General features: G+C 41.3%; 1 protein-coding gene across 2 annotated transcripts in view; it reads left to right on the top strand.

The window, feature by feature from the left end:
- SEC14L5 (SEC14 like lipid binding 5) overlaps positions 1–24,919 on the top strand; it is a 49,504-nt gene that overhangs the window by 15,715 nt on the left and 8,870 nt on the right. For both annotated transcript variants that reach the window (XM_079952504.1, XM_079952503.1), the window contains 13 exons: positions 9,583–9,732; positions 9,841–9,972; positions 12,781–12,909; positions 13,710–13,926; positions 15,930–16,042; positions 17,408–17,597; positions 18,087–18,175; positions 18,682–18,752; positions 19,550–19,721; positions 20,790–20,924; positions 22,579–22,716; positions 23,342–23,587; positions 24,706–24,884. In XM_079952504.1, coding sequence (XP_079808630.1) covers positions 9,583–9,732; positions 9,841–9,972; positions 12,781–12,909; positions 13,710–13,926; positions 15,930–16,042; positions 17,408–17,597; positions 18,087–18,175; positions 18,682–18,752; positions 19,550–19,721; positions 20,790–20,924; positions 22,579–22,716; positions 23,342–23,587; positions 24,706–24,884 — 1,961 coding nt within the window. The remainder of the gene's footprint in view (positions 1–9,582; positions 9,733–9,840; positions 9,973–12,780; positions 12,910–13,709; positions 13,927–15,929; positions 16,043–17,407; positions 17,598–18,086; positions 18,176–18,681; positions 18,753–19,549; positions 19,722–20,789; positions 20,925–22,578; positions 22,717–23,341; positions 23,588–24,705; positions 24,885–24,919) is intronic.

The raw sequence follows: 24,919 nt of genomic DNA, 5'->3' as shown, positions 1-24,919 counted from the left end.
TGTATGCAAAAAGTTAGTAAACTAGAAATGAAGTATGGAGAAGACGGGAAGTCAATGTATTTCAAGAAGATTTATTGTCAATTATACAAATTTATTCTTTTTGGTTAACGGTGTAATTTGTAACAAATGACATAAATATTTTCTTTTTATGTTTCTTGTGGGTGCGTAAGCATAATAAATCATATAAAAAACAAAACAATATCATGTTTTTCAACAGTACACACTCCGTAAGTAACAGAGATGCTGTAGTCACTGCTATACTACATGTGGTTTGATAGTCTTTCTGTAGACACTGTGCTTAAAGGGGTGGTATGCAGACCCACTGTGATTGTTTGCAAATACTTTGTGCTTTCAATGGGGTTGAGTTTAATGAATTTACTGGATTAGTTTTCCCATACTTATCTCAACATCAGGTACTGACATTGTACTGATCCATCCTATGAGAAGTTGTCACCGTATCTAGGTCAAACATAATCTAGTTCCTTGAAACAGCCACTTCCTAAAATATAGACCCGGGAGGCCCTAATATTTTAATTTTTATTTAAAGTTTCTCAAATCAGAATCTTAACTCGGATATGCATAATGTGACAGACTTTTACTCCCTCAAGCTTTGCATTCGTTAGAGGATTCTCCCTGCAGCAAAGAGCAGTTCCTTAGCGACTGAATTTCCTTTGAAGCAGTTAGGAGACTTGAGCTGACGATTTCAGAGGTTTGTGGAGAGCAGCTAAAGTGGTTTGACAGAGCTCTGTCCCTACCCGAATGTCAAAATGGCAGACTTGTCCCCAGTGGCCTACTGTATCCTTGGATGGCTCTGCACATGAGATACACCATAGGCCCTCCAGCCACATAGGAAATACATCTGCAATGGAACATGACTTTGTGTGGTTTGTGAATGTACTGTTGCTTAGGGATGTATTTTGTAATTGTAGATTCAGACAAAATATGGGGCTAGCTTACAGTATTCATTGACCCCTTCGTATGTGGCCTGGCAGCTGTACTGTCATGGAATGTGTGTGGTGGTGTTGAGGGGAGTTATGGCAGATACATAGATAGGCTAATCCATTTCCAGACTCTCATACATTGTGTCTGACTCATCATTGGTTTGTAACTGCTTGCCAGTTTATGATTTTTCTTACAGGACTAACTTTCAAATGCATTTCCCTGAAGAAAAAATAACTAGGAAGTAGCCATAAGACTGACCAAAAAGAAGACTAGGAAAAGGGTTTCTGAGCAAGCACTGAGGTCCAGCGCCAAGGGCCTTCTGGCAGTTCCCTCACTGCGAGAAGCGAAGTTAAAGGGAACCAGGCAGAGGGCCTTCTCGGTAGTGGCGCCCGCCCTGTGGAACGCCCTCCCACCAGATGTCAAAGAAATAAACAACTATCTGACTTTTAGAAGACATCTAAAGGCAGCCCTGTTTCGGGCAGCTTTTAATATTTGATGAATTGTTGTATTTTAATTTTAATATTTTGCTGGAAGCTGCCCAGAGTGGCTGGGGAAGAAACACAGCCAGATGGGCAGGGTATAAATGTATTATTATTATTATTATTATTATTATTATTATTATTATTTACTCCTTTTGCATTGAACATTTGCAATTTCTCTTTTGCTACGCTGTGTGCGAAAACATATGTTTGAATTTTTACTTGTAATGCCCACGTTTCTTCTTCTTCATAGAATAATAAGCAAAACCAGCAGCCACTCCGATCCTATCTTTACTTTAATCTGGGCTGTTAATCATTACTATTTGCTATATAGTTGAAATGAGTAAATAGACTTGGCGATAACTTTTCCACGAGTAGAATGCATAGGAAACAACTTCATCCTGCCCATAAGATAGAGATATTGTGACAGTGCACTCTGTCACTGTGGGTACTGCGGAACAGGTGCCAGGCTTTGTCCAGTTTCTTTTTTCTTTTTTTTCTTTTTAATTTCCTTTTTATTAAGTTATGACATACATACCACAAACATGCAGAATACAAAATACACGACCGAAAAGAAAAGAAAAAAGAAAAAGAAAACTTAAAATACATAAAACATAGGCAAATCAACTTACGTTAACACAACTATAACACTGATTGACTTCCCTTTATCTTGATTTCGGAAAATGTTATCTTATTTATCTGTCTGCAGTATCTTTTCCTTAAAAAAGCTTTTTGCGTAGCAAGCGTTGTCTCATACCTACTGTGATTTTTACATATATATGTGTGTTTTTTATTAACGTTTTTATTTTCCCTTTGTCTCTGTTTCCATATATACCCTAAATTTATCCCATTCATTATTAAATTTTGTGCTTTTTTGATTTCTTATTTTCTGTGTCAGTTTTGCCAGTTCTAGATAATCAAATAATTTGGATTGCCACTCTTTTATAGTTGGGGTTTTTGATGTTTTCCAATACTGTGCTATGAGGGTTCTGGCAGCCACTGTTGCATATTGAAAAAATACTTTATCTTCCCTTTTGATTTCCTCACCAATTATCCCCAGCAGGAAGGCTTCTGGTTTTTTACTGAAGGTGTATTTAAATTTTTTTTTAAATTCATTATAAATAGATTCCCAAAAATTTTTAAGTACCTCACATGACCACCACATATGATAAAAGTCGCCCTCCTTGCTTTTGCATTTCCAGCACATTTTGTCACCTTTTTTGTAAATTTTTTCCAATTTTACCGGCGTTATATACCACCTGTACATCATCTTGTACATATTTTCCCTGAGTGTTATACATGCCGAGAAGCTCATACCTTTATTCCATAATGCCTTCCATTTATCAAACTCTGTTATATCCTAAATCCACTGCCCATCTCACCATTACCTCCTTTACTTCCTCATCTTTGGTATCCCACTCAAGTAACTGGCTGTACATTTTTGATAATAATTTTGTTTTGCTTTCTATTATTTTGATCTGAAATCTAGATTTTTTCTCACTTATCCCAATCTTTTTATCTTCTGTCCACATAGAATTAATTTGGTGATATTGGATCCAACCAGTCAATTTCTTTTTTATTTCTTCATATGGTCTAATCCTCTACCCGGTCTCAGTTTTTGCTAGTAGATCTTCATAGGTCCATCTTTCCCCTTCGATATTTGTTTTTTTTATTGTCAGGATGTCAATTGGTGATAACCACCAGGGGGTTTTCTGTTCCAACCATTTTTTGTTTCTTTCCCACACTTCTAGCAGTGGCCCTCTAAAAATGTGGTTAGAAAAGCCTTTATGGACCCTTCCCTTATCCCGCCATAGGTACGCCATGTGGGTATTGCGGAACAGGTGCCAGGCTTTGTCCAGTTTCTTTGCTGCTCCTCTCATTATCCTGCAGTCGGGGGGGTGAGGGGACTTCACATTTGTGATTGGTATCAGGACTATTGATCAGACAGCTTCATTTATAGTCAGGTTGATCCTCATATACAGATATGGGAAGTTCCTAATTATGCTGAGAGCAAAATGCTGATATATGGGACTCTGGATAGGCACATGCCCATTCCATCTGAATGCCCTAGCTGGCATAACTTGCAGAACACACAATTCTTTTCTACCATCTGCTAAAATTAAAACCAAGCATTTTGTACTGACTTACGGCTATAGCTGAGGTCTGTTTGCTTAGAAACTTTTCCCTGAATAACTTGAAAGAACAGTCCCCATAGCATTCCTGTTGTGTAGCTCTTCCGTTGTACAGTATTCATTTGAGCATTGTGCTTCATCCTGAAATATGCATTTAGTCACAACTTTTTCCTCCTTGTTAGGCCTACAGCTAAATCTCCATGTGTTGTGATAATATGGTATTGCACAAAGCAGGTTCAGGCTAGGTCACAGCTTCAACAAGGCAGCTATAAGGAACCTGATAGCGGCTATACATGTACACTTGTGTCTGTGTTGAATTTGTGTACTAACAGTGTTGCCTAGTTAAACATTTGCAGCCAGGTGTTTTATAGTGCTGAGATTCTGGGAGGAAGATGTTTTGTGTCATGGCTAGGTCTGCTACATAGTGAATCAAAAAGTGTCAAGGGTCCGAAGCCCTCACCCATGCATTCCAGATACTTTACAAAAGTGCACCATTGAAACAGTTGCCGCCATGACAATTTTAGGCCTTTTGTCTTTGCCACCAGCTCCTATTTTGCAATTGCTTTAGCTCTTACAAACTTATCTCTAATTCAATAGAAACCATTTGTTTCGAGATCTAGAAGTTGCTTATATTTATCTGCGTGTTTTAATGAGGAGTGAGATGCATCCTCGGTGAAAGCCCGGGAGCCAAAACTGAATTCCAATTCCACCACACCATCAATGTTACTTTTAAGAATGGATTGCCCACCTTTTCTTGTCTGTGAGACAACCACAGGAAGGGCAGAGCATGTACCAATAGTCTTGTGTGGGTGCTTTCTGTTTGTACCCATGAAATATCCACTTTGCCTTTAATGAGGGTGTCAATGATTTAATTTAGAAAGCTGCATAGTATTGTTCAAGATTGGGTATTCCTAGCCCTCCTTTGTTCCTGTGCCTAAAAAAATATTTATTGACTGAGTCTGGTTCTTTTTCCTAAAAACGAATAAAAGAAATAAAAGAAATTAATTTAATTTGCCATTTTTAAGCATAACAGGAGAAATGTATACTGTATTGGAAAAACCTGAAATAGGAAAGAGAATTTTCAGAGAATTGGTATTTATATAGCCGTGATATGACCTAGCCAGCTAAGGCTTGAATGCCTTCACTTTAACAGTTCTTTATTTACACTATTTTTGTAAGTTTGTTTGGATCACATTTTTTAAGAAAGTGACTTTATCAACAACAGCAACAACTACTACAACAACAATGTAGAACACAGAATCTTTGAAGTAGTGTCCTATTTCAGACATACAAAACTCAGTCCTTGGACCCCATGTGATTAAATAACCTAGCCATGGCCTTTTGAATAGATGCAAATCAGGTAACTATAAAACTCTGACCGAGGACTTGGTTTTGATTACATATTCCAGTTAATGAAATTTCACTGCAATCCCTGGCAAGTGGAAACTGTCTTGTCAATCACAGAGTGACACATACATTGCTGTTCTCAGCCAGCTGTCCTCATTGGCTGAACTTCTTCTTTTCCTTTGCTTGCCAACAAGGTTTGCCTAGTTCGCTGCCCTTGATACTGCCTCTGTGCTTTGTTCCCTCCTTGTCCTACCTGGCATACAATAATAGACCATGATAAGATGAAAGAATAGCTTGTGTAGTAGTCCTCTGATGGTAGAATCGGTGCTGATATCCCTCCACCTGCTGCCTTCTAGATGTTTAGGATTGCAATTCCTGTTGGCCCCAGTCAGCATGGTTAAAAGGTCAGGGAAGATGGAACTTGAAGTCCAAAGCATCTGGAGGGCACCAGGTTGGGGGAGACTGGCATAGACACTTAAATGCTGGCTAAAAGAAAGCTAGTGTGGTGCATTGGCTGCAGCTTTGGAATACTCAGGTTCAAATCCCTGCTTGGCTGCAAATTTCATTAGATTAGATTAGATAAATTTATTGTCATTGTCCGTATATACACAGTATACACAACAACGAAAATCAAACACCCAAGACCGGATTCACATACACATTTGCACGTATCTCCAACACTCTCATCCTATTCAGACATAATCTATTAAAACATACATAATCCAGAATATAACACAACCTATTAGAAGCATAGCATAACCTGACTTTGGGCAAATGGCCACCTTTCACAGGATGGCTGTAAGGCTTAACTGCCACTCTTAAGCTCCTTGACATAGTGGCAGGATGCAAGAGCTAATAAGAAGCTAATGTCCTCCTTTGTACATTTGTGTTTCAGTCTTTACCAAACAAAATAATTGCTTTTTTTGTCATTGCAGTCACTTTTCTGATCAAAAAATACACTTCTGAATTTTTGTTAGAATCTATAGAAGTCTCACATGTAGGGCTTGTTACTTTGTGAAAATTATGCAGATGCACATTGGCTCTGTTAGCCTTTACTGAGTTTGCTCTGCCGTGTGATATGTTTGACATCTAAAATCAGCCAGAATACAGTTGGTTCTCTTTGCTCCGCTCCACAATTTCAGCAGGACTCCAAATCTCGTTTTAAAATCACATATATTGAGAGAATTGCTGGGTTAATGTATATCTTTTTAGAACCTTTTCTAGGAATACATCTTATTTTATAGAAAGGGTTTGCATCTATTCATAATGCCATTTCCTTCTCAAGTTCCAGCTGAAACAACTTTCATCTATCTTTTGAAGATTTTCATCCCTAAATGTATTATTATTATTATCATTTCCCCTAGCAAATCCTGAGAAATAAACCTACATAAACCTTACCTACTTTATCCTCCCCTTATTTGATCCATGCAGGAATTTTGCACCACACAAAGTTGAGAGGTCATTTAACTTGTGCATCATCAAATGTAATTTAATCCTTAGCAAAGTTGTCATGTTAAAGGTGAACCATGTTAAATATAACATCAGCTGTTCACTGCTTGCCTGAGTTATGATCAGCGACTGTGCTGCAAAATATCTTGATTGTTAAATGTCCTGGATATATAAGTCCAAAGGCGTGTTCTAAAATCTAGCATAATTGAGTTTTTCAGTATAAGCCATTCCACACTTGCCAAAGCCCCCATTGGCCTGAAACAGACTATTGTGTTTTTCTTAAAATGCTCCATTGTTCTATGTTTTTGGGATTCTGCCCAAAATAGTAGCTGTGCATAGCATTGTCTCTGGAGACCATCACTGTAGATCCTTTACTACTGTGACATATCTATTGGTCAACTTCTGCCACATAGCAACTGATTTTTGTATGAGCCAGTCTAACAACAACTGCTTAAAAAACAATAACAGTAGTTTTGTATTTCCCATAGTCTGTACTGATTTCCAAGAGCCAGTTGGGGACAGGGCATCTTACATAACACAAGAGCTTTGTGTTTTAGCTAGAAAATGACTGTGATGATTTATTAAATTTGTATATCAACCTTCATTCGTAGATCTCAGGGAAGTACACAGCATGAAAATACAAAATACATAATAAACAATAATAAGAACAAAACAATACCCCCCAAAGGATGGGATAGGAACTTGGGGGCAACAGGGGAGTCAAACAATGGGGAATAATCCCTTGCTACTTGAAACTAAAAGTTGATCTAAAAAATGAGGAGGAAAGAAATGCATTATTTTTTTAACTAAAAATATCCTTTATACAAATAAAAAGTAATTAAACAGTCTTCAAAAGTTCTTGTTATGAGTTAGTGGGGGAACAGGTTTCCCCCTCTAAATTATTGGGTGTTAGGGTTTAATCAGAGCCTTGATAATAAAAGTGAGCTGACAGGCTGAGCTTGTGTTTCTGCCAGATAGAGGGGCAGATGGAGATAATGGCCCTGCCATTTAAAAGATAAAGGGACCCCTGACCATTAAGCCCAATCGCAGACGACTCTGGGATTGCGGCGCTCATCTTGCTTTACTGGCTGTGGGAGCCGGCGTTTGTCCGCAGACAGCTTCCAGGTCATGACTAAGCCACTTCTGGCAAACCAGAGCAGCACATGGAAAAGCCGTTTACCTTCCTGCTAGAGCGATACCTATTTGTGGTTCGAGGACCCGACCCCCGCGAAGTAAAATGAAGACACAGGGACACGATATAAGGTTAATGGGCTAGAAAAGGCCACAACTTTATTGATTACAGCAATGAAAAGGTATTGGCTTAGGCATTGGATCGCGAAACAAGTGGGTTTATTCACCAGGGGTTCATCACCTGTTGATGCTAATTCAACTATAGGCTCACCCCTGATGTCACCGAGGGTCGTGCCATGGCCTCCCGCCAAGCAGGCTTCGGATGGAATACACGACCGCCAGATTCCATTAACGGAATACCCCTAGAAATTGAAGGCATAGGCGATGGCCACACCTAGCACTTCGACACACCACAACACATTATTCCAATGCCTAACCTACCCACCAATACCACCAAAAAGTTGTGACGATTGCTACGAGGTAGGCGAAAAAACCAAAAAGCCTAATGCCAAATGGAAAAACTCCTACCAGGCCCCCCGGGCAACCGGGGCGACCAACCTAAGGTCCATAGCAAGGCCAATGACCTAAGCCCTAACTCAAAGGGAGTGGAGGGTGGGTGACTCGCCCAGGACGACAAAGAGAAATGAGGCCGGGGGGGAGGCTGGCACTGCAGCATAAAGGCTGCTGGACACGCCCCCTATGGCACCTGGTTGGACATCCACTGGGGGGGGGCGTGAGTGCCAGCCAGGTGTGCTGGAGGCAGGGGGCAACGCCCCCTGCTAGGAGCGGTGCTCGGGCTCCCGTCCACAACCACTCCCCTCTCTTTCAGGGAGGAGAGTCTTTATCTACTTGCACATTGATGTGCTTTCGAACTGCTAGCTTGGCAGCAGCAGGGACCGAACAATGGGAGCTCACCCCGTCGCGGGGATTCTAACTGCTGACCTTCTGATTGGCAAGCCCTAGGCTCTGTGGTTTGCAAAAGCCATCCACAAGTCAAAAGACCTTATGGGAGGTTGCCTGGGCAGCATGGGTGTGATGTTACGGGAAAACAAGTTGTCCTCTTACACATAGGTTTTTGGCAAGGTGTTCTGGAAATTAGGGAGAACTCCATGTGCACTGGCTAGGAGAGGCTGCACTGAGAAACCAGGGGGCATAACTGGCTGCTGCTTTGGACCCAAGCTTGCAGAAGCTATGAAAGGAGCAACAAAGGACACTCTGGGGTGTAATGTTTTGCACTCTCTCCATTGAAGGCCTCAGGTGTAGATATGTATGAATAAACCATATTTCTAAGACACTACAGACTCCTCTGTGCCTTGATTTTCCAATGGAAACACAACCCTGGGTGAGTGCCTGGAACCCCCTGAAATCTTAACTACTACTCAGCGGAGATTGGGCATGGCATGTAACATTCTTTTATCTTATTACTATTTTTAATAGCTATCCAGGGTTTTTGTGTCCTGACTTTTCGTATTGTGTTTGGGCAGTGGGTACAGTTCAATGGTAGGTCACATCCTTTGCATGCAGAGGGTCTTGGCTTCAATCTTTGGTACCACCAGGAAAAGAAAGAAGGGTCAGGTAGCAAGTAGTGGGAAACTTCCTCTGTCAGTCAAAGTAGATGAAGAATGAAGATATTGTCGGACTCCAGTTTCTATCACCCCTGACCACTGGGCATGCTGAACCCTAGTGTCCCAGGTCCTAGTCCAACACTGTTACACCACTCTGAAGTCTGAGCATAACACCCATGATATAATACTTCCATTGACCTCTACCATGGTTTTACCTCAGCCCAAATCACATCATAATCATTTTATTCAATATTATTTTAATATTTAATAATCACACACAGCTGCACAGGCATTCAGTGAGCAAAGGCACAGCAGATTCCATGTGTGTGTTACTGTTCAGGTTCACAGGCATTCATCCACCTTTTTTTTTTTTTTTTAAAAAAGAACTTTCAAACACCATCTACTTTCATTCATTACAGTGATGTGTGCTGCAGAGTTGTGTGATAAAGAACAAGAAGATTCCAAGAACAGAAGAATGGCCTTTACAACATTAACATATTCTCTCTCTCTCTCTCTCTGGGTGTGTGTGTGTTTCAGGCTTATGAAAAGCGCTTCCCCACTTGCCCAGAGATCCCTGTTTTCCTGGGCAGTGAGATCCTTAGTGAATCCAAGAGTGATGATGGAGCCATCCACATAATTGAACGCAGCTGTAAATTGAATGTAGATGCACCTCGGTTACTGAAGAAGGTGAGAGCTAAGATTCCTCATAGACATGTACTCTTAACGCTGCCTGGGCTGTGCTCATAATATATTCCATTGTAGTCCTTACATGCTAGTCTTATTTCTCTTTTTCAGATTGCTGGAGTAGAGTATGTCTTTTTCATACAAAAAAACACGGTCAACTGGAAGGAGCGAACTCTTGTGATTGAAGCTCATAATGAGACTTTTGCCAACCGTGTCATTGTCCTGGAGACATGTAACTATTCAGTAAGCATTCTGTCTATCAGATTTCCCTTCTCTTCAAAGTGCATTGGGTGGGTTTGAATCTTGGTGGCTCTGGTAGTGCTTTCTGTTTTATTGTTACTAGGAATAACATTCTCAGGCTTGTACAGTAGGCTGTAACTGAATGCAGATTTTACTGGTTTGGATTTGCATCTCTGTATGTTTGCTTGAAGGGTTGTAACCCTTATACTTATACTGGCAAAGAAAATAAGTTTTTTCTGCTTGCTGCTTTTGGAGGTGTCCTAAAGTGAAAAAAGGGAAAGTGCTCTGGGGATTGTAGTTGGCTGCTGAATGGGAGGCATACATTTCAGATGGGATTGTGTTGTTATTTTTTCTTTTTTTCTTGGTTCTCTTTAGCTAAGATCCAAATATCAGTACTGTACTGATGCTGAAAAATCATCTAGTTCCAGAGCTACCGTATTTCACCATATAATGGTTGTGTTTTTGATGACACGGGGAGAGTGAGCATGAACCAGAGACAAAGTAACTGTTGTTATGGGGAGAGAAAACAGAAAGACACTAGTGTACCTTTCTGTAAAAATGAAGCCTTCCTTGTGCATATGTTCTCTTGTCCAGACTACTGACATGCAGTGGTGTCGCTCATTTATCATAATCTCTATGGTGAACGAAACCGCTCTATATTTTGCATTGCAAGAGCGGAATAGCCATTCAAATTTGGACAGGAGGTTCTGGTAAGGAATGCCGTGGGAACAGCAAACAAGTGGTGCCAGCAGCCAGGCCTGCCACCTCCCGCCACGTCTCCCCTCAGTGCACATGGCCTGGCCATCCCCTACATTGGTTCCCATTGAAACAACAATAAAAAAGCAGCAGGCGGATGGGGAGAAACATTCTCTCCCACTCCGCTCCCACTCGGAGCTCATGGCCGAGATGGCGAGGTACAAGGGGAGCAGGGGTGGCAGTAGCTGGAGGAGGAAATGAAGGGGCCTGAAGCCTAGTGGAGCCGCATAAGTTACCCTGTGACTATTATGTGGGGAATGCTTTGGGACCATTTCGGGGGTCCAGAAAAAGGGAGGTGCAACTATTATGCGGTGGTGACCAGTATGCATGAAATACGGTGTTGTGTTGATAAGCAGAGGGCTACTAGGACAGTTATAAGGCTGTCTGTGTTTGTGGTTTTCACTTGAGTTGAACATACATTTGTGTTCTGCCAATGCTTAACTGACCAGCCTGACACACATGTTACCAAGCTGCAATATCTAACATTAGATTAGCAAAATGCCTGCTGTTATCTTGGTCCCAGGGATTGTAAGGTAGGGGGAGCTGAATTTGGTACAGGGCTGTTCTGGTCTATACTATCGATTGTCTTAATATAGCTGTGCACTTCAAAACTCTCATAATTAGAGCAGCAGAAACCAGAAGAAACAACTGTACCCTAAGTGAACGTAGTTCCTAGATTCCCTGCCTCATGTTCTTTCTTCCTTATGTCTCCCACTTATTTTTTTGTTAGTGATATTTGCTGCAACCCCACCACTATGTAGCCAGGTAGCTGTTATAACAATGGTGTGTCATCTGCCATGTAAGCCTATATTTGGTGCAGCAGAGGTTTATGGCTTGGTTCTACCAGTGACATTTAAGAGCAGCTTAGTCTATCTCGGAAAGCAATTAAATACCCTTTTGTGTTTGATAAACAAAAGCTCAGATTGTGTTACCTTACTTATCTGCTTTGTTGGCATGTATTCAAGACAGCAGCTTCTTGAAAGCTGAGAGACTTGGAACTTCTGCTGCTTTGGGTGACCTTTTGTGACTAAAGCCTACAGGTCTCTTAAATTTCAGTCTATTTCTCTACAGCTAAGAACAAATGTGTTGTGTGCAGCTGCTTAAAAATACAGTGGCACTTCTATTCTGCTGTCTCTTTGGCTTTATCTCAGGTGCTGCCTGAGGATGGAATGAGACATGAAGGAAGCAGACCTTTGTCTTCAAATATAGGTCACTACCCAAATTCTGAAAAGCTAGGCAGGTGATTTCAAGTGGGAAAATGGTGGGTGGTGTGGTGCTGAATCCTTCCAACTGTCGCTTCCGCCTCCACACTATTTTTCTACTAGCTGGCATATTTCAGATCTTCAAGCTTGAAGAAAATGGTATGAAGGAACCATCAGAAGGGTTCAGCAACCCCTCCTGCCCACAGCTTTTTACTTGGAGATTGTGTTCTCTCCCCTACTTTACAGCTGTTCAGCACATGGGTTTCCCTCCATCACATCTAGTTCTTGACCTGACTTGAGTTCTGAAAGAGGGTGACTTCATGGAATATCACTATAATTTGCATACCAATTGTTTTTTCTGATGAGTGGGAGAGGGAAAGAGGAATACTTTTATGGAGCCTGAGCTTTATGAGTTCATTCTCAGCTTGGCTTTAATTCTATATTTTCCTCAGTCAATTTATTTTGCTGAGAATCTTCCACCCATTCTCACTGGGTGGATAGCCTATTTACTGCTACAGTGACTGGAACAGACTCCCTGAAGTGTCAGGAAAACTTTGTGACTTGAGGCAAAGCAGTTCAAATGCCACGCTAACCCTGTTTCCAACAGGTAGGAACACTAGGCAATAGATGTCCATATAAACCAGTTTTCAAGGTGAGTCATCATTTCAGCTGCCAACTGCACACTTTATTCCTTTTTGACAATTACACCAGAAGAAATGTTCAGTTTTCTTAGAAGGAGAACAGAAAAAAAGAAAGTACATTTGAGAACTGGCTTCATTGCCTTTATCATGAACAGCCTTTCTAGAGTATGCTGCACTTATTCTAACTGTGACATATCTGTGTCTGAGGTTAGGTTCACCCTGAGAATGAAGACTGGACATGCTTTGAACAATCTGCATCTCTTGACATCAAGTCATTCTTTGGCTTTGAAAACACAGTGGAGAAAATTGCAATGAAACAGTACACAGCCAACATCAAGCGGGTGAGCTGTGATTGGTTGAATAAATAAAATAAATTAATTACTTTAGACAAAACTTGCTGTAAGATACTGCCCAAGCATAGCTCCAAGCACTTTATTGTCTTGACCTGCTCTGCCTGCAAGCCAGCAGAACTAGAGAATGTTGTTGGCTGGGCCATCCAAAAGAAAGCAGGTTTAAATCAGCCCACAATTCAGGAGAGCAGATTGGATTGGCCTCAAGCAGTTGGACCTTGCACAGCTCCAAGGTCACAACGTGTTTTGATAAGTTGTGGTGCCCAAATGAGACCTTATGTCCTTCCTAGGCTCTGCCTTTTCTGGGATGGATCTATCAGGTTTAAGACACTAGCTCTTGATGTTCTCCTAAGTGGGAATGCAAATATTTTTAACAGAATTAACCATCTTTCTATTCCTGGTTTACTTTGTTTATTTCTCACATTGTAACATATTAAATATAGAGAATATGAGATGATGTTTATACATCCAAATTTGTTTGTGTGTTTGCTGCATAGATGTCTCCAAATGATAGAACACTTGGACTTGCCAGATTATTTTTGTTAAAGGGAATATAGGCAATACTGCAAGTGTGTGGGGTGTGGGTGTGTTGGCGTTGGCGTTGGCCTGAGAGGGTACGGCTGGGATATGACAGTTCACAGATAAAACTGGATTTGAACCTAGATTCACACCTAGAACTCCATCCACTAACTAGGCAAACATTGCATTTGCATGTAAATATCCTTCATTGACAAATCTGTATAGGCCATATAGACTGAGAATATGACTCTAATAAATCATTTAATTTTCAGGGCAAAGAAGTGATAGAGCATTATCTAAAGGAACTGATTTCCCAGGGGATCACTTTTATCCCCCGATGGACTCCTCCAGCAGTCAGAGGGAAAACAGCTAAGAGGCCTTCATCAGGATGTGAGTGTGGCACTGTACCAGCAGCAGCCCCCCCACACGGAAGTGACAAAGAACAGCGAGGCAGCACCTGCTCCTCTGTGGAGGCATCAACCCCCGATGGTATGTGCTTGTAAGCCAGTCAGCAGTTCCTTGCTATCTCACTAGGATGCTTTCAGCATTTTTCAGCTTGAAACCTGCCACAGCTTACCCTCCTTTCTTTTTTCATGCCTGACCAATAGTTTGCAATCCTGTCTCTAGATATCTTTATAATAAAAAAAAATTCCTTCCCGTAGCACTTTAGAGACCAACTAAGTTTGTTATTGGTATGAGCTTTCGTGTGCATACCTGAAGAAGTGTGCATGCACACGAAAGCTCATTCCAGTAACAAACTTAGTTGGTCTCTAAGGTGTTATGGGAAGGAATTATTTTATTTTGTTTTGACTACAGTAGACCAACATGGCTACCTACCTGTAACTAGATATCTTTATGTTCTGGATAATTTGGGAGAGCCTAATTTTGACTATGGCATTCCTGCAGCCTGGCAGCTGCTTATCCTAAGGCATTTCATCAGGTCTACTCTGGACTACTGAGTTCAGGAACAAAAAAATTATATGGAGCCGATCCAGAAAATCCTTCCCCTCCTTCACTCCCTCTTGTTTGTTCCCGTTACAACCTCAGATATGCAGATGACACAACCTTGATGGCAGAAAGTGAGGAGGAATTAAAGAACCTTTTATTGAGGGTGAAAGAGGAGAGTGCAAAATATGGTCTGAAGCTCAACATCAAAAAAACGAAGATCATGGCTACTGGTCCCATCACCTCCTGGCAAATAGAAGGGGAAGAAATGGAGGCAGTGAGAGATTTTACTTTCTTGGGCTCCATGATCACTGCAGATGGTGACAGCAGCCGCGAAATTAAAAGACGCCTGCTTCTTGGGAGAAGGGCAATGACAGGCCTAGACAGCATCTTGAGAAGTAGAGACATCACCTTGCCAACAAAGGTCCGTATAGTTAAAGCTATGGTTTTCCCAGTAGTGATGTATGGAAGTGAGAGCTGGACCATAAAGAAGGCTGATCGCCGAAGAATTGATGCTTTTGAATTATGGTGCTGGAGGAGACTCTTGAGAGTTCCATGGACTGCAAGAAGATCAAACCTCTCCATTCTGAAGGAAATCAGCCCTGAGTGCTCACTGGAAGGACAGATTGTGAAGCTGAGGCTCCAGTACTTTGGCCACCTCATGAGAAGAGAAGACTCCCTGGAGAAGACCCTGATGCTGGGAAAGATGGAGGGCACAAGGAGAAGGGGACGACAGAGGACGAGATGGTTGGACAGTGTTTTCGAGGTTACCAGCATGAGTCTGACCAAGCTGCGGGGGGCAGTGGAGGACAGGAGTGCCTGGCGTTCTCTGGTCCATGGGGTCACGAAGAGTCGGACACGACTAAACGACTAAACAACAACAACAACAAAACAACAATTTTGACTATGGCATTCCTGCAGCCTGGCAGCTGCTTATCCTAAGGCATTTCATCAGGTCTACTCTGGACTACTGAGTTCAGGAACAAAAAAATTATATGGAGCCGATCCAGAAAATCCTTCCCCTCCTTCACTCCCTCTTGTTTGTTCCCGTTTGCTCCCAGCACAGCTGCAGTTCCAGGATATTTTCCTCCTGTTACAGAGTCCCCTTTGCAAGAGGTTGGCTGTGCATGTCTGTTGGTGCATATCTGCCTCACTACCCCAAATGTTTCTATTTGACTCTTGTTCCAGTACCTTGCACTATTATATCCAGAGAGTGCCCACGTAGCGAAGGGTTTGTGTTTTGTCCTGCTGTAGTCCCCTTTGTGAGCACTGATGGAATATCATTTTCCCCCTTGTAAAAATAGTGCCTTCAGCTGCTTTGTAATAAAGGTGATATTCCACTCCAGTTCATCTAGGTATTTTGCATTTATTGTTATTTTGATTTTTTTTAAAATGTTTATTTTATTCCAACTATATTCCACCATTTTTTGTATAAGACTGAAGCAGTTTTGCAGTGTTGCTGATGGAAGCAATAATAATTGGCAGAAATATGTCACTGGTCTTATTGATTTGCTTCCTTATGGGACTGTTTTCTTCCCCCTCCTCAGCTGACAAACTAGATGCTGATTACATAGAAAGGTACCTAGGGCAATTGACTCCCATGCAGGAAAGCTGCCTGATCAGACTCCGTCAGTGGTTGCAAGAAACACACAAAGGCAAGGTAAGCACCTGTGGCTAAGGCTCTCTGTTTGGTGAAAGTAAATATTAATCAGACTAAGCAATCAGGTGGTCTTAATTGCTTTATTATAGAACTAGTATCCTTGTACCTACTGCATATTTTTATATTTAAGGGACCCTGCCTTTCCTCTATTTTACACATTGCTGAAATTGTTCAAGGTTTTTGTTTAGACCATTTCTATATCACTTAATATATATAAATATCTCTAAGCAGTGAACACTAAAAACAATGACAAATGTTACAGAAACACACAATAAAACCATTATGGGCAGTCCAATGATGGAGCCCAATCAGGCTGCCCACAGCTGTGTCTCATTCAGCTACTCTCCACACACCCAGCACCCCGCTACAGCAGCTTAGGTTGGGTAAGTTTCCCCGGGGGTCTAAATTGTGGCAAATATAAAACCCCTCTACTCACAGTTCTTTCTAGGGTCTCCACACATCTCTCCTCCAGTAGCTCTTTTGCAAGTTGTCCACCTGTGTTGGTGCTGCCTGATTTGAGTGATTAAAATGCAGCAGAATTTGAGATCAAGGAGAAGAGCAGGTGGAAGAGGACTGGAAGAAGTTTAAAGTCTATCTACAAAAACACTGTAAAATCTTTGAATGTTGAGGACATTGAAAAGGAAAGAAGGGGTTCTAGTGACTGAGTTAAATAAGAGCACAAAGGGAGGGATCAAGAATCAAAATGAACAAAGATTGAGCTTGCTGAACTAATTATTACATAGAATACAAGATCGGGAGGCGGGTGGAAGTAAGGAAAATAAGGTTTTGAAGGTTATAATTGGAAAGTGAGGGATTTTTTTTTTTTTTGTTTTTATATGTTAAAATCTCCTTTTTTCTCTTTTTTTTTTGTCTATGTTTTCTTTTCTTTTGTAATGTTTGTGAAAATTTTTCTTTTTGTAATGTTTGTGAAAATTTGCTTTTTTGTTCTTTTTTGTGAAAAATGCAATAAAAATTATTTAAAAAAAAAAATAAACTTAGTTGTACAGTGGAACCTCGGGTTACATACCATCCTCCTTACGAACGCTTTGGGTTATGAGCTCCGCTAACCTGGAAGTAGGTGTTCTGGGTAGCAAACTTTGCTCCAGGATGCGAGCGGAAGTCGCACGCCAGCAGTGCGGCACCTCAGGTAAAAACGGTTTCGGGTTAAGAATGGACCTCCGGAATGAATTAAGTTCATAAACGGAGGTACCACTATATTCTAGATTGTTAATGAGGACAGTAGTTTGTTTGTTTGTTTGTGTTTTCAAAATTTGACATATGAGTTGTTCTTCTTCTGCAGGAATTCTTTAAAGGGTCATGCCTTTGACAGTAGGATGAGCCTTGCCTCCTTCTTCCTTTGCTCAGATACCCAAAGATGAACATATCCTCCGTTTTTTGAGGGCTCGTGACTTCAACATTGACAAGGCTCGAGAGATGCTGTGCCAGTCACTGACCTGGCGCAAGCAGTACCAAGTAGACTACATCCTGCAAACATGGAGACCACCTTCTCTTCTGGAAGAATACTATACTGGTGGTTGGCATTACCATGACAAAGGTGGGAAGCTCACTTTAAGCCAGCGTACTGTGCCCTGGGACGTACTATGTTATGTGGGTTGACCGAGGCCACATGTCACTCTGTCACCTAAGGACACCTCTGAGTACTTCTGTGCTTAATTTCTGAAAGTGTGCAAGCAAGAAACCAAGAAGTGTTATTGTAACACAGGAATGGTCAGATGTAATCAGTAAAGTTTAGTAGAATCCATCCCCTGTTCTTCTGTGTTGCATCTCTAAACTTCTTACCTATTGCTGTTCTATGTTTACCTCCCTGCATGCATTTTCAGAGTTGATAAATTTCACATTTCACAAGTTGGCAAATGTAGTGAAGCAGCCTGAGATGTTCTCTGTGTTCCAAAAAGAAATTGGATGGGAACATACTTGGGCAATCATGCCTTTAATTTTTTAATATTCCAGTTAAGTACAGTAGGACACAAACAGTGCAAAAACATATTCATTCAGCTGCTTTGTTTATTTTTTGTCTTTAAAGATGGAAGGCCACTTTACATACTTCGCCTTGGTCAGATGGACACCAAAGGTCTTGTGAAAGCACTGGGAGAGGAGTCACTCCTTCGTCATGTAAGGAGATGCTTCCTTTGTATTATCTATGCATGGTTTCTCTAGAAAAGCTTCAGGCTTCAGTAGGTCCAGTACTCAATAAGGCAGTTTCTGCATGTGCTTTAGAGGGAAGTGAGGGGCAGATGGGGCTTATCAATCTGGGAACGTAGCCCAGGTTTGGAGAAGGAAAACCCTGCTCTGTTTTCTTTTGGACCACATCAGCGGAATGCCTTGTTGTCTGGGCACCCCATGATTTCCATACACAGTGCCCAGGCTTGTGCCCTGAGAAGGTCCCTTTGGTTTGACATCACCCCCAGGGGCACTCCATTGTCTCTGAAGACAGACTGATGCCAGCAATACACAATGGGCAGATTTTATAATTTATAACCTGAAATATTACAACAGGGTCTTAATTGGTCTTGCTATGTTCTAAGTAAAATTTTGTCATAACTTCCAAAGCCTAAAATTTAGAGAAGGTATGAGGATGTTCCTTAGTAACTGAAGTCATTCCTTTGTTCTCCTTTCAGGTACTGTCAATTAACGAGGAAGGACAAAGGAGGTGTGAGGAAAACACCAATCTATTTGGCCGCCCAATCACGTTAGTATCCACCCAGTTATGCAATGACCCCTCTCTTCTTTTGCTTCATGTAAACACTGGCAATAAGAGAACATTTTTTTAAAGCATGTTGATGCCTTGTCCTCAGAGCAGAATTATTTTCACAGCTAGTGCTAAGGATGCATTTTAATCTGGAACCTGTCACTTCTATAGTGCTGTGGTCTAAGCCACTGAGCCTCTTGGGCTTGCCAATCGGAAGGTTGGCGGTTTGAATCCCTGCAACGGAGTGAGCTCCCATTGCTCTGTCCCAGCTCCTGCCAACCTAGCAGTTCAAAAGCATGCCAATGCTAGTAGATAAATAGGTACCGCTGCGGTGGGAAGGTAAGTGACATTTCTGTGCACTCTGGTTTCCGTCACGGTGTCCCGTTGTGCCAGAAGTGGTTCAGTCCTGCTGGCCACATAACATTTGTCTGTGGACAAATGCTGGCTCCCTCGGCCTGAAAGCGAGTTGAGTGCCGCAACCCCTTAGTTGCCTTTGACTGGACTTAACCGTCCAGTGGTCCTTTCCCATATCTCTCTCTCTCTCTCTCTCTCTCTCTCTCTCTCTCTCTCTGTGTGTGTGTGTGTGTGTGTGTGTGTATATATATATGGAAATGTTCATTGTAGCTTTTTTCACACTTTACAAATTTGTGGGAGTGTCATTTACAGATGCACTGTTCTGTGCAGCACTTGTGAAAACACCGTTAAGCCTCATACAGGAAGATTGTATTCGTTGTTTCTGGTTTTGAATGCCAAATGCATAGCTTGAGAAATAGCTTTGTGGATTTCACCTCTTTCAGATCTTGGACCTGTCTCGTTGACCTTGAAGGGCTGAACATGCGCCACCTCTGGCGCCCTGGAGTAAAAGCGCTCCTTAGGATTATTGAAGTGGTTGAAGAAAACTACCCAGAGACCTTGGGAAGGCTTCTGATTGTGCGAGCACCCAGAGTGTTCCCTGTTCTATGGACTCTGGTGAGTGATGGTGCTGGGGAGATGCTACCTACTCTTGGCTCTGGCCTTAAGAAGAAGATATTACTAGTCTGTTGGGTCCCACCAAGGAATGAAAATGGCAAACCTATGAGTTCTGTTTTGACAGACAAGGATATGTCTTTTCTGGGTTCAGGTTCCTGTCCAGGTAGTAGCAACTTATTTAATGCAGAATTTATATTTTGATGCCAGAATGAAGATAACCGTAAGCTGTAAAACACCTTTACAGTGAGAGTTACTGTATTACTGTATTACAGGTAATAATGCCATATCTTGTTTGGGATAGTCCTTGGGTTCAAAAATGCAAGGTCTGTGCTGATTAACTTTGGCACTGTTGATTTGTTTATGTAACTTTCTAGTCTTCCTCTAAAATACCCAGTGCTTTTCTCTGGGGGTATTCAAGGGTACACAGTACCGACATCTTTTTTTCTAGAAGTAAAGCGCTGGTTAAAAATGTGGCACTTACTGTAACAACTTCATGATGAGTACCAGCACCTTTATTTCCTAGAAGAGAAACATTGAATATACCTCCTGGTGATGTACAAAAAAACTGCCAGCACATTTGCAAAACTAATCAGGGACGGGCATGGTTTCAAATTGGATGAGGGACTGTGTGTAGAGATTCCTGCATGGCAGGGGGTTGGACTAGATGACCCCCAGTTCTATGATTCTGTGGAGCACATCTTCCTCCAGTATCTTTACTTTCCCCTTTTATTCAATTATAGGAAAAACTTTGACTGGTAAAGTGTTACATGGTTTAACCCCAACATTAAAGCCTACCTCTTCACTCATCTCATTTTATGGTTTCTAAGTTCAACAGAGAGTGCTTTTTTAACATCTGTGCACTAGGTCTAGATTTCAAGCATTTACAGAGAGTTCTTCAAGTCCACCCTACCACAAGAAAATATTCCTCCAGTTATAGACTTGCTAAAGACCAAGAGTGACTTGTTTGAACTGGCTTGCGGGTTGAGTTTTTAAAATGCTTTTTGGTGGGACTTGACCGTTCTTTTTTTAACGAGTCCTGAGAAGAATAGCTTTTACATTCTATTTCAGGTGAGTCCTTTTATCAATGAGAACACTAGGCAGAAGTTCCTCATTTACAGTGGCAACAATTATCAGGGACCTGGAGGGCTTGTGGATTATCTTGACAAAGATGTGATTCCAGACTTCCTTGGAGGAGAATGTGTGGTAAGTTTGGAGAAAGTGTGTAGTACAAAATTCTTAGGTGAGACTTAATCTTGCTTACATTACATTCTTATTAAATGTTTAGTTCTATTAGTGTGCTGTGTGCAATTGAGATACAAGCTCCTGTTGGTGCTGAGCTCTGTATGAACATCAGGGCATAACCTTCACTCTTAGTTTTGGAGAGAAGGCTAGAGAAGCTTTAATAACTGTATACAAATATGGCATGGTAGTCTGCACTTTTGCTATTATTAGTACTTGCTGTACAGTATTACTTGGGTTGTTACACAGTGGAGGAGGACAGTATATGGGCCTTTGGATAAAGTCAAAATATTTCTGTTGGAAAGATTACTTATTTTAACAAAAATGTTTTCAGTAGCCTGCAGAGACATTACTGTCTCTGTGTCCTTCGTTTGCAAAAAGAAAAATGCTGTCTATATCCTTGATGTAAGATCCATTCAATTGTCAATGTTGTAATTTGTAATCTCTATCCTGCCTCAGGGGGCACCCTGTTTAGAGCAGAATTAGTGATTTATTTCTAAAATTTCTAGAATTCAAGATGCTTTGGTGAGTTATTTTTTCCCCTTCAGGCAGTTGGCAAAAAAACTGCTTGGTTTGCCTTATGAATCGTTTATCATAGTTCAGATAACACTTGTACTGTTTATGGCAATTGGCAAAACTATTGTAAAAATTCAGACTGGATGGTTTATCATAGTACAGATTCAATTATAAATGAGTGAGTGACCTCTTCAACATAAGTGTTATTAAATGTTGTTGCATTGTTTTGTTAATTGCTTGGAGATTATTTATTGATTTGATTTCTTGCCTGCCTTTCTCCCTAAAGTCACAGGGCAGGTTACAGCAATTTAAAATTCAAACTTAGACAATTTAAAAATATGCTATTTTTAAATGCTATGCTATTTTAGGTACATATTTTTAATAAACAAGCAGAAAATTCACTGAGCAGCACATTTATTCACAGTGCATTCTAGCTCATCTAGCAGCATACAGACACACTGTACCAAATTGAAGATCCAAACTCCCTGTTATTCTTCAGAATCTGCCTTTTTGCTCTTTAACCGTAATCCCCAAAATGAGCCTTGCAAATTAATGTTTGCATACATTCATACAAACTGCATAGTCCCATTTTCTGCTATGTTCCATCTTGAAGGAGCAGCAGACAGACTGCAGTGTCTGTCTTAAATATGTAGAATATGCTTCCATGATTTTTTGCTGTCTGGCTTCTAGGCTGGACTAGGCTTCCTACTATTTACAGTAGACCCTCTTACCTTCTTAGTTTGGCAAAGCCTTTTTATCAGCCAGCCTTCTTCATTGACAGCAAGATTGAGGACATGCGAGTCCGAATAATGGTCATTCTCTAAAGTATGTATATGTATATGTGGATGAATGAGTGAGATTGAAATAATAAAAGTGCTTTCAGAATTCATTTGGTTGCTATATCTATTTTTGTTTGCATCTAGTTAAAAGGTGGGCAGGGTGGGGGATGAGATTGTTTCTGTTCTCTCACTTTACTTGCTAAATAGTAGAAAGGTGAGGCTGTGCTGTATGAAATGGTAGGGAATATTCTGTCAGTTGGCATTGTTTTAAAGTGTTGATCTGCATTTTGAAATTCACTCCCCATCTCTCCCCCATCCCACAGTGTAATGTGCCTGAAGGTGGCCTTGTTCCCAAATCACTCTATCAAACAGATGAAGAACCTGAAATCTCTGATCATATCCGCCTCTGGACAGAAACCATCTATCACTCTGCAAATATATTCAAAGGTGCTCCTCATGAGGTAGGATGAGAAAGTTATTCTGGTCAATAAAAGTGTTGAAAGTAGTAGAACAAAATGTATGTGTGTGTGGTGAATGCTCTGTGCTCTTCTAGATTTGGCAGTTAGGTTTAGGTGGGGTTTTGGAGATGCTGTAAAGGAAAGGAACATTGCCTGGGGTCTAGAAGCATTTCTTCAAATTCCTGATGTATATGCTCCAAATACCTCATTCTTGGAATAATTAAAACTCTACTCTTCCTACTTATAGTTATTCTGAGTCTCTGTAAGAAGTTCTCAGGCTGGTATTGGTAGGAGTGCTGGTGGATGGCTGTGACTTAAGATCTCCCTAAGCCCTATTACCCAACTAATATATACATTCTGAACCGGGGCACCCCATGGAGGAACTGTTGTCCACAAATACAGAGCTAGTGTGTGAGGCTTGGCATCTTGTGCTTAGGTTCTTCACAGTCAGGAGAAAATTGGAATAATTTTAAAAATATATTTATTGAGTTTGCTAGTTCCTCCCAAAAAGGAGAATCATTTCTGTGTTGCTTAGAGCCAGATGTTGCTGCACTAGTTAATTGATTTTTGGGACAATGCCAGCACTGAATTGAACAGGATGGATGCTGTCGTTTGTTATCTAATCCAGATAGTGGTGGAAATCTTGGAAGGTGAATCGGTGATCACCTGGGACTTCGACATTCTGAAAGGAGATGTCGTGTTCAGCCTCTTCCATTCCAAGAGAGCACCTGAGATTTGCCGCAAGGAGCCTACAGTGCCAAATGCTTTGACTGCGGGGGATAATATACAGCTAATAGGCAAGAGCTGGGTCCTGGGGGTGGACTATAGCCGTGTGGAGTCCCAGCTGGTGTGTCGTGAAGGCGAGAGCATCCAGGTCAGTTGCTGTTCCATGCCTAAGATCTCGTGCTGGGCCTTTGTGATTTGATTGTCATAAATATTTGGGAACTTCCTTTTTCATTTTTAAAATTACATTAATGTAGGTACCCATCATTAAATATTCCCAGGGTGGCTTGCAAACTCAAAACAGTTTTCGAAATAAGGCCATTTCATTGTTCTGTGAAATTCCAACATGGGTGAGGAGCTTCTTGATATCAACTGCTAGTGAGCATATTTGATCCACCAACTGTCCTGTGAAAAAAGCTTCCTGTGGCACTTAGTTCTGGGATGTTACATATTTTATAATATATTAAATGTGCAGTGAAGTGCCCCCTCTCACTGCATTTTATTTTTGTTGCTGCTGTTTACCTTTTACAGATGGAAAACTGAACCAGAGAGAGTGGTGACTTGCCAAAGGCCCCCTAACACATTAATGGCTGGACATGAATCCAGGCTTCTCATATTAAAGCCCAGTACACTTTATCCAGTAGAATGCCCTGGTTATTATTGTTGACTAAACACAGGGGGGAAGCCTATTGCACAGAATTAAGTTCTATGTCTCAGAGGAATGGGTTTCAAAATTTCTTCCTTTTAAGATCTTCCCATATCAATATCTGCCAAGGAATCCCTGCAAATCTGCAATGGAATCCTGGCATGTTGTAGGGGGTTCTGGAACTTGTTTATGTCACATGCTCAGTTCATGAAGGGCCCTGGCCAAGCTTCACCATTGCCCTGTATGAACTGAAGGTGCATTCCAGTACACACCCAATATTCTTCTTTGACTGCACACTGCAGGGAAAGATTGGTATTGGCCCAGCAAGCTTCTCTACCATTACTAAGCTTGTCATTGAGGAGCCCCTGATAAACTTGCAAGGAACCTCAGATCAGGTGCATTTGGATCACACTTTGCAAATCCCTGTTTCAGCTAAAAAGACCCAGTTAGTTGGAAAGTGTTAACGACTCTACCTGTTGACTTCCCCTGGCCTGCATGCATCAGTTTTACTTCAGTTTTTGGCCTTTGTTTCAAGATGCCAAGATGGCTTTGAAACAAAGCCAAACAAACATAAATCCTTTATGTTTACCTGATTGGTTTTCTCACTATCTATCACTTTTCAGGGTTCTCATGTGACTCGTTGGCCTGGCTTTTATATCCTCCAGTGGAAAATGCACAGCCCAACTCCCTGTGCTGGGACCAGCCTCTCTCGGGTTGATGATGTCTTGGCTACACTCCAGGTCTCCAACCACAAGTGCAAGATCATGTATTACTATGAGGTGCTTGCATCCAAGGAATTCAGGTAGGAGGGATGCAGAAGGAGCCATTACATGACTA

This window comes from Podarcis cretensis, assembly GCF_951804945.1.
Source record: "Podarcis cretensis genome assembly, chromosome: 14".
NCBI classification, from domain to species: Eukaryota; Metazoa; Chordata; class Lepidosauria; order Squamata; family Lacertidae; genus Podarcis; species Podarcis cretensis.
The sequence above is the reverse complement of the archived record's forward strand: the minus strand, read 5'-3'. Positions and strand labels throughout refer to the sequence as shown.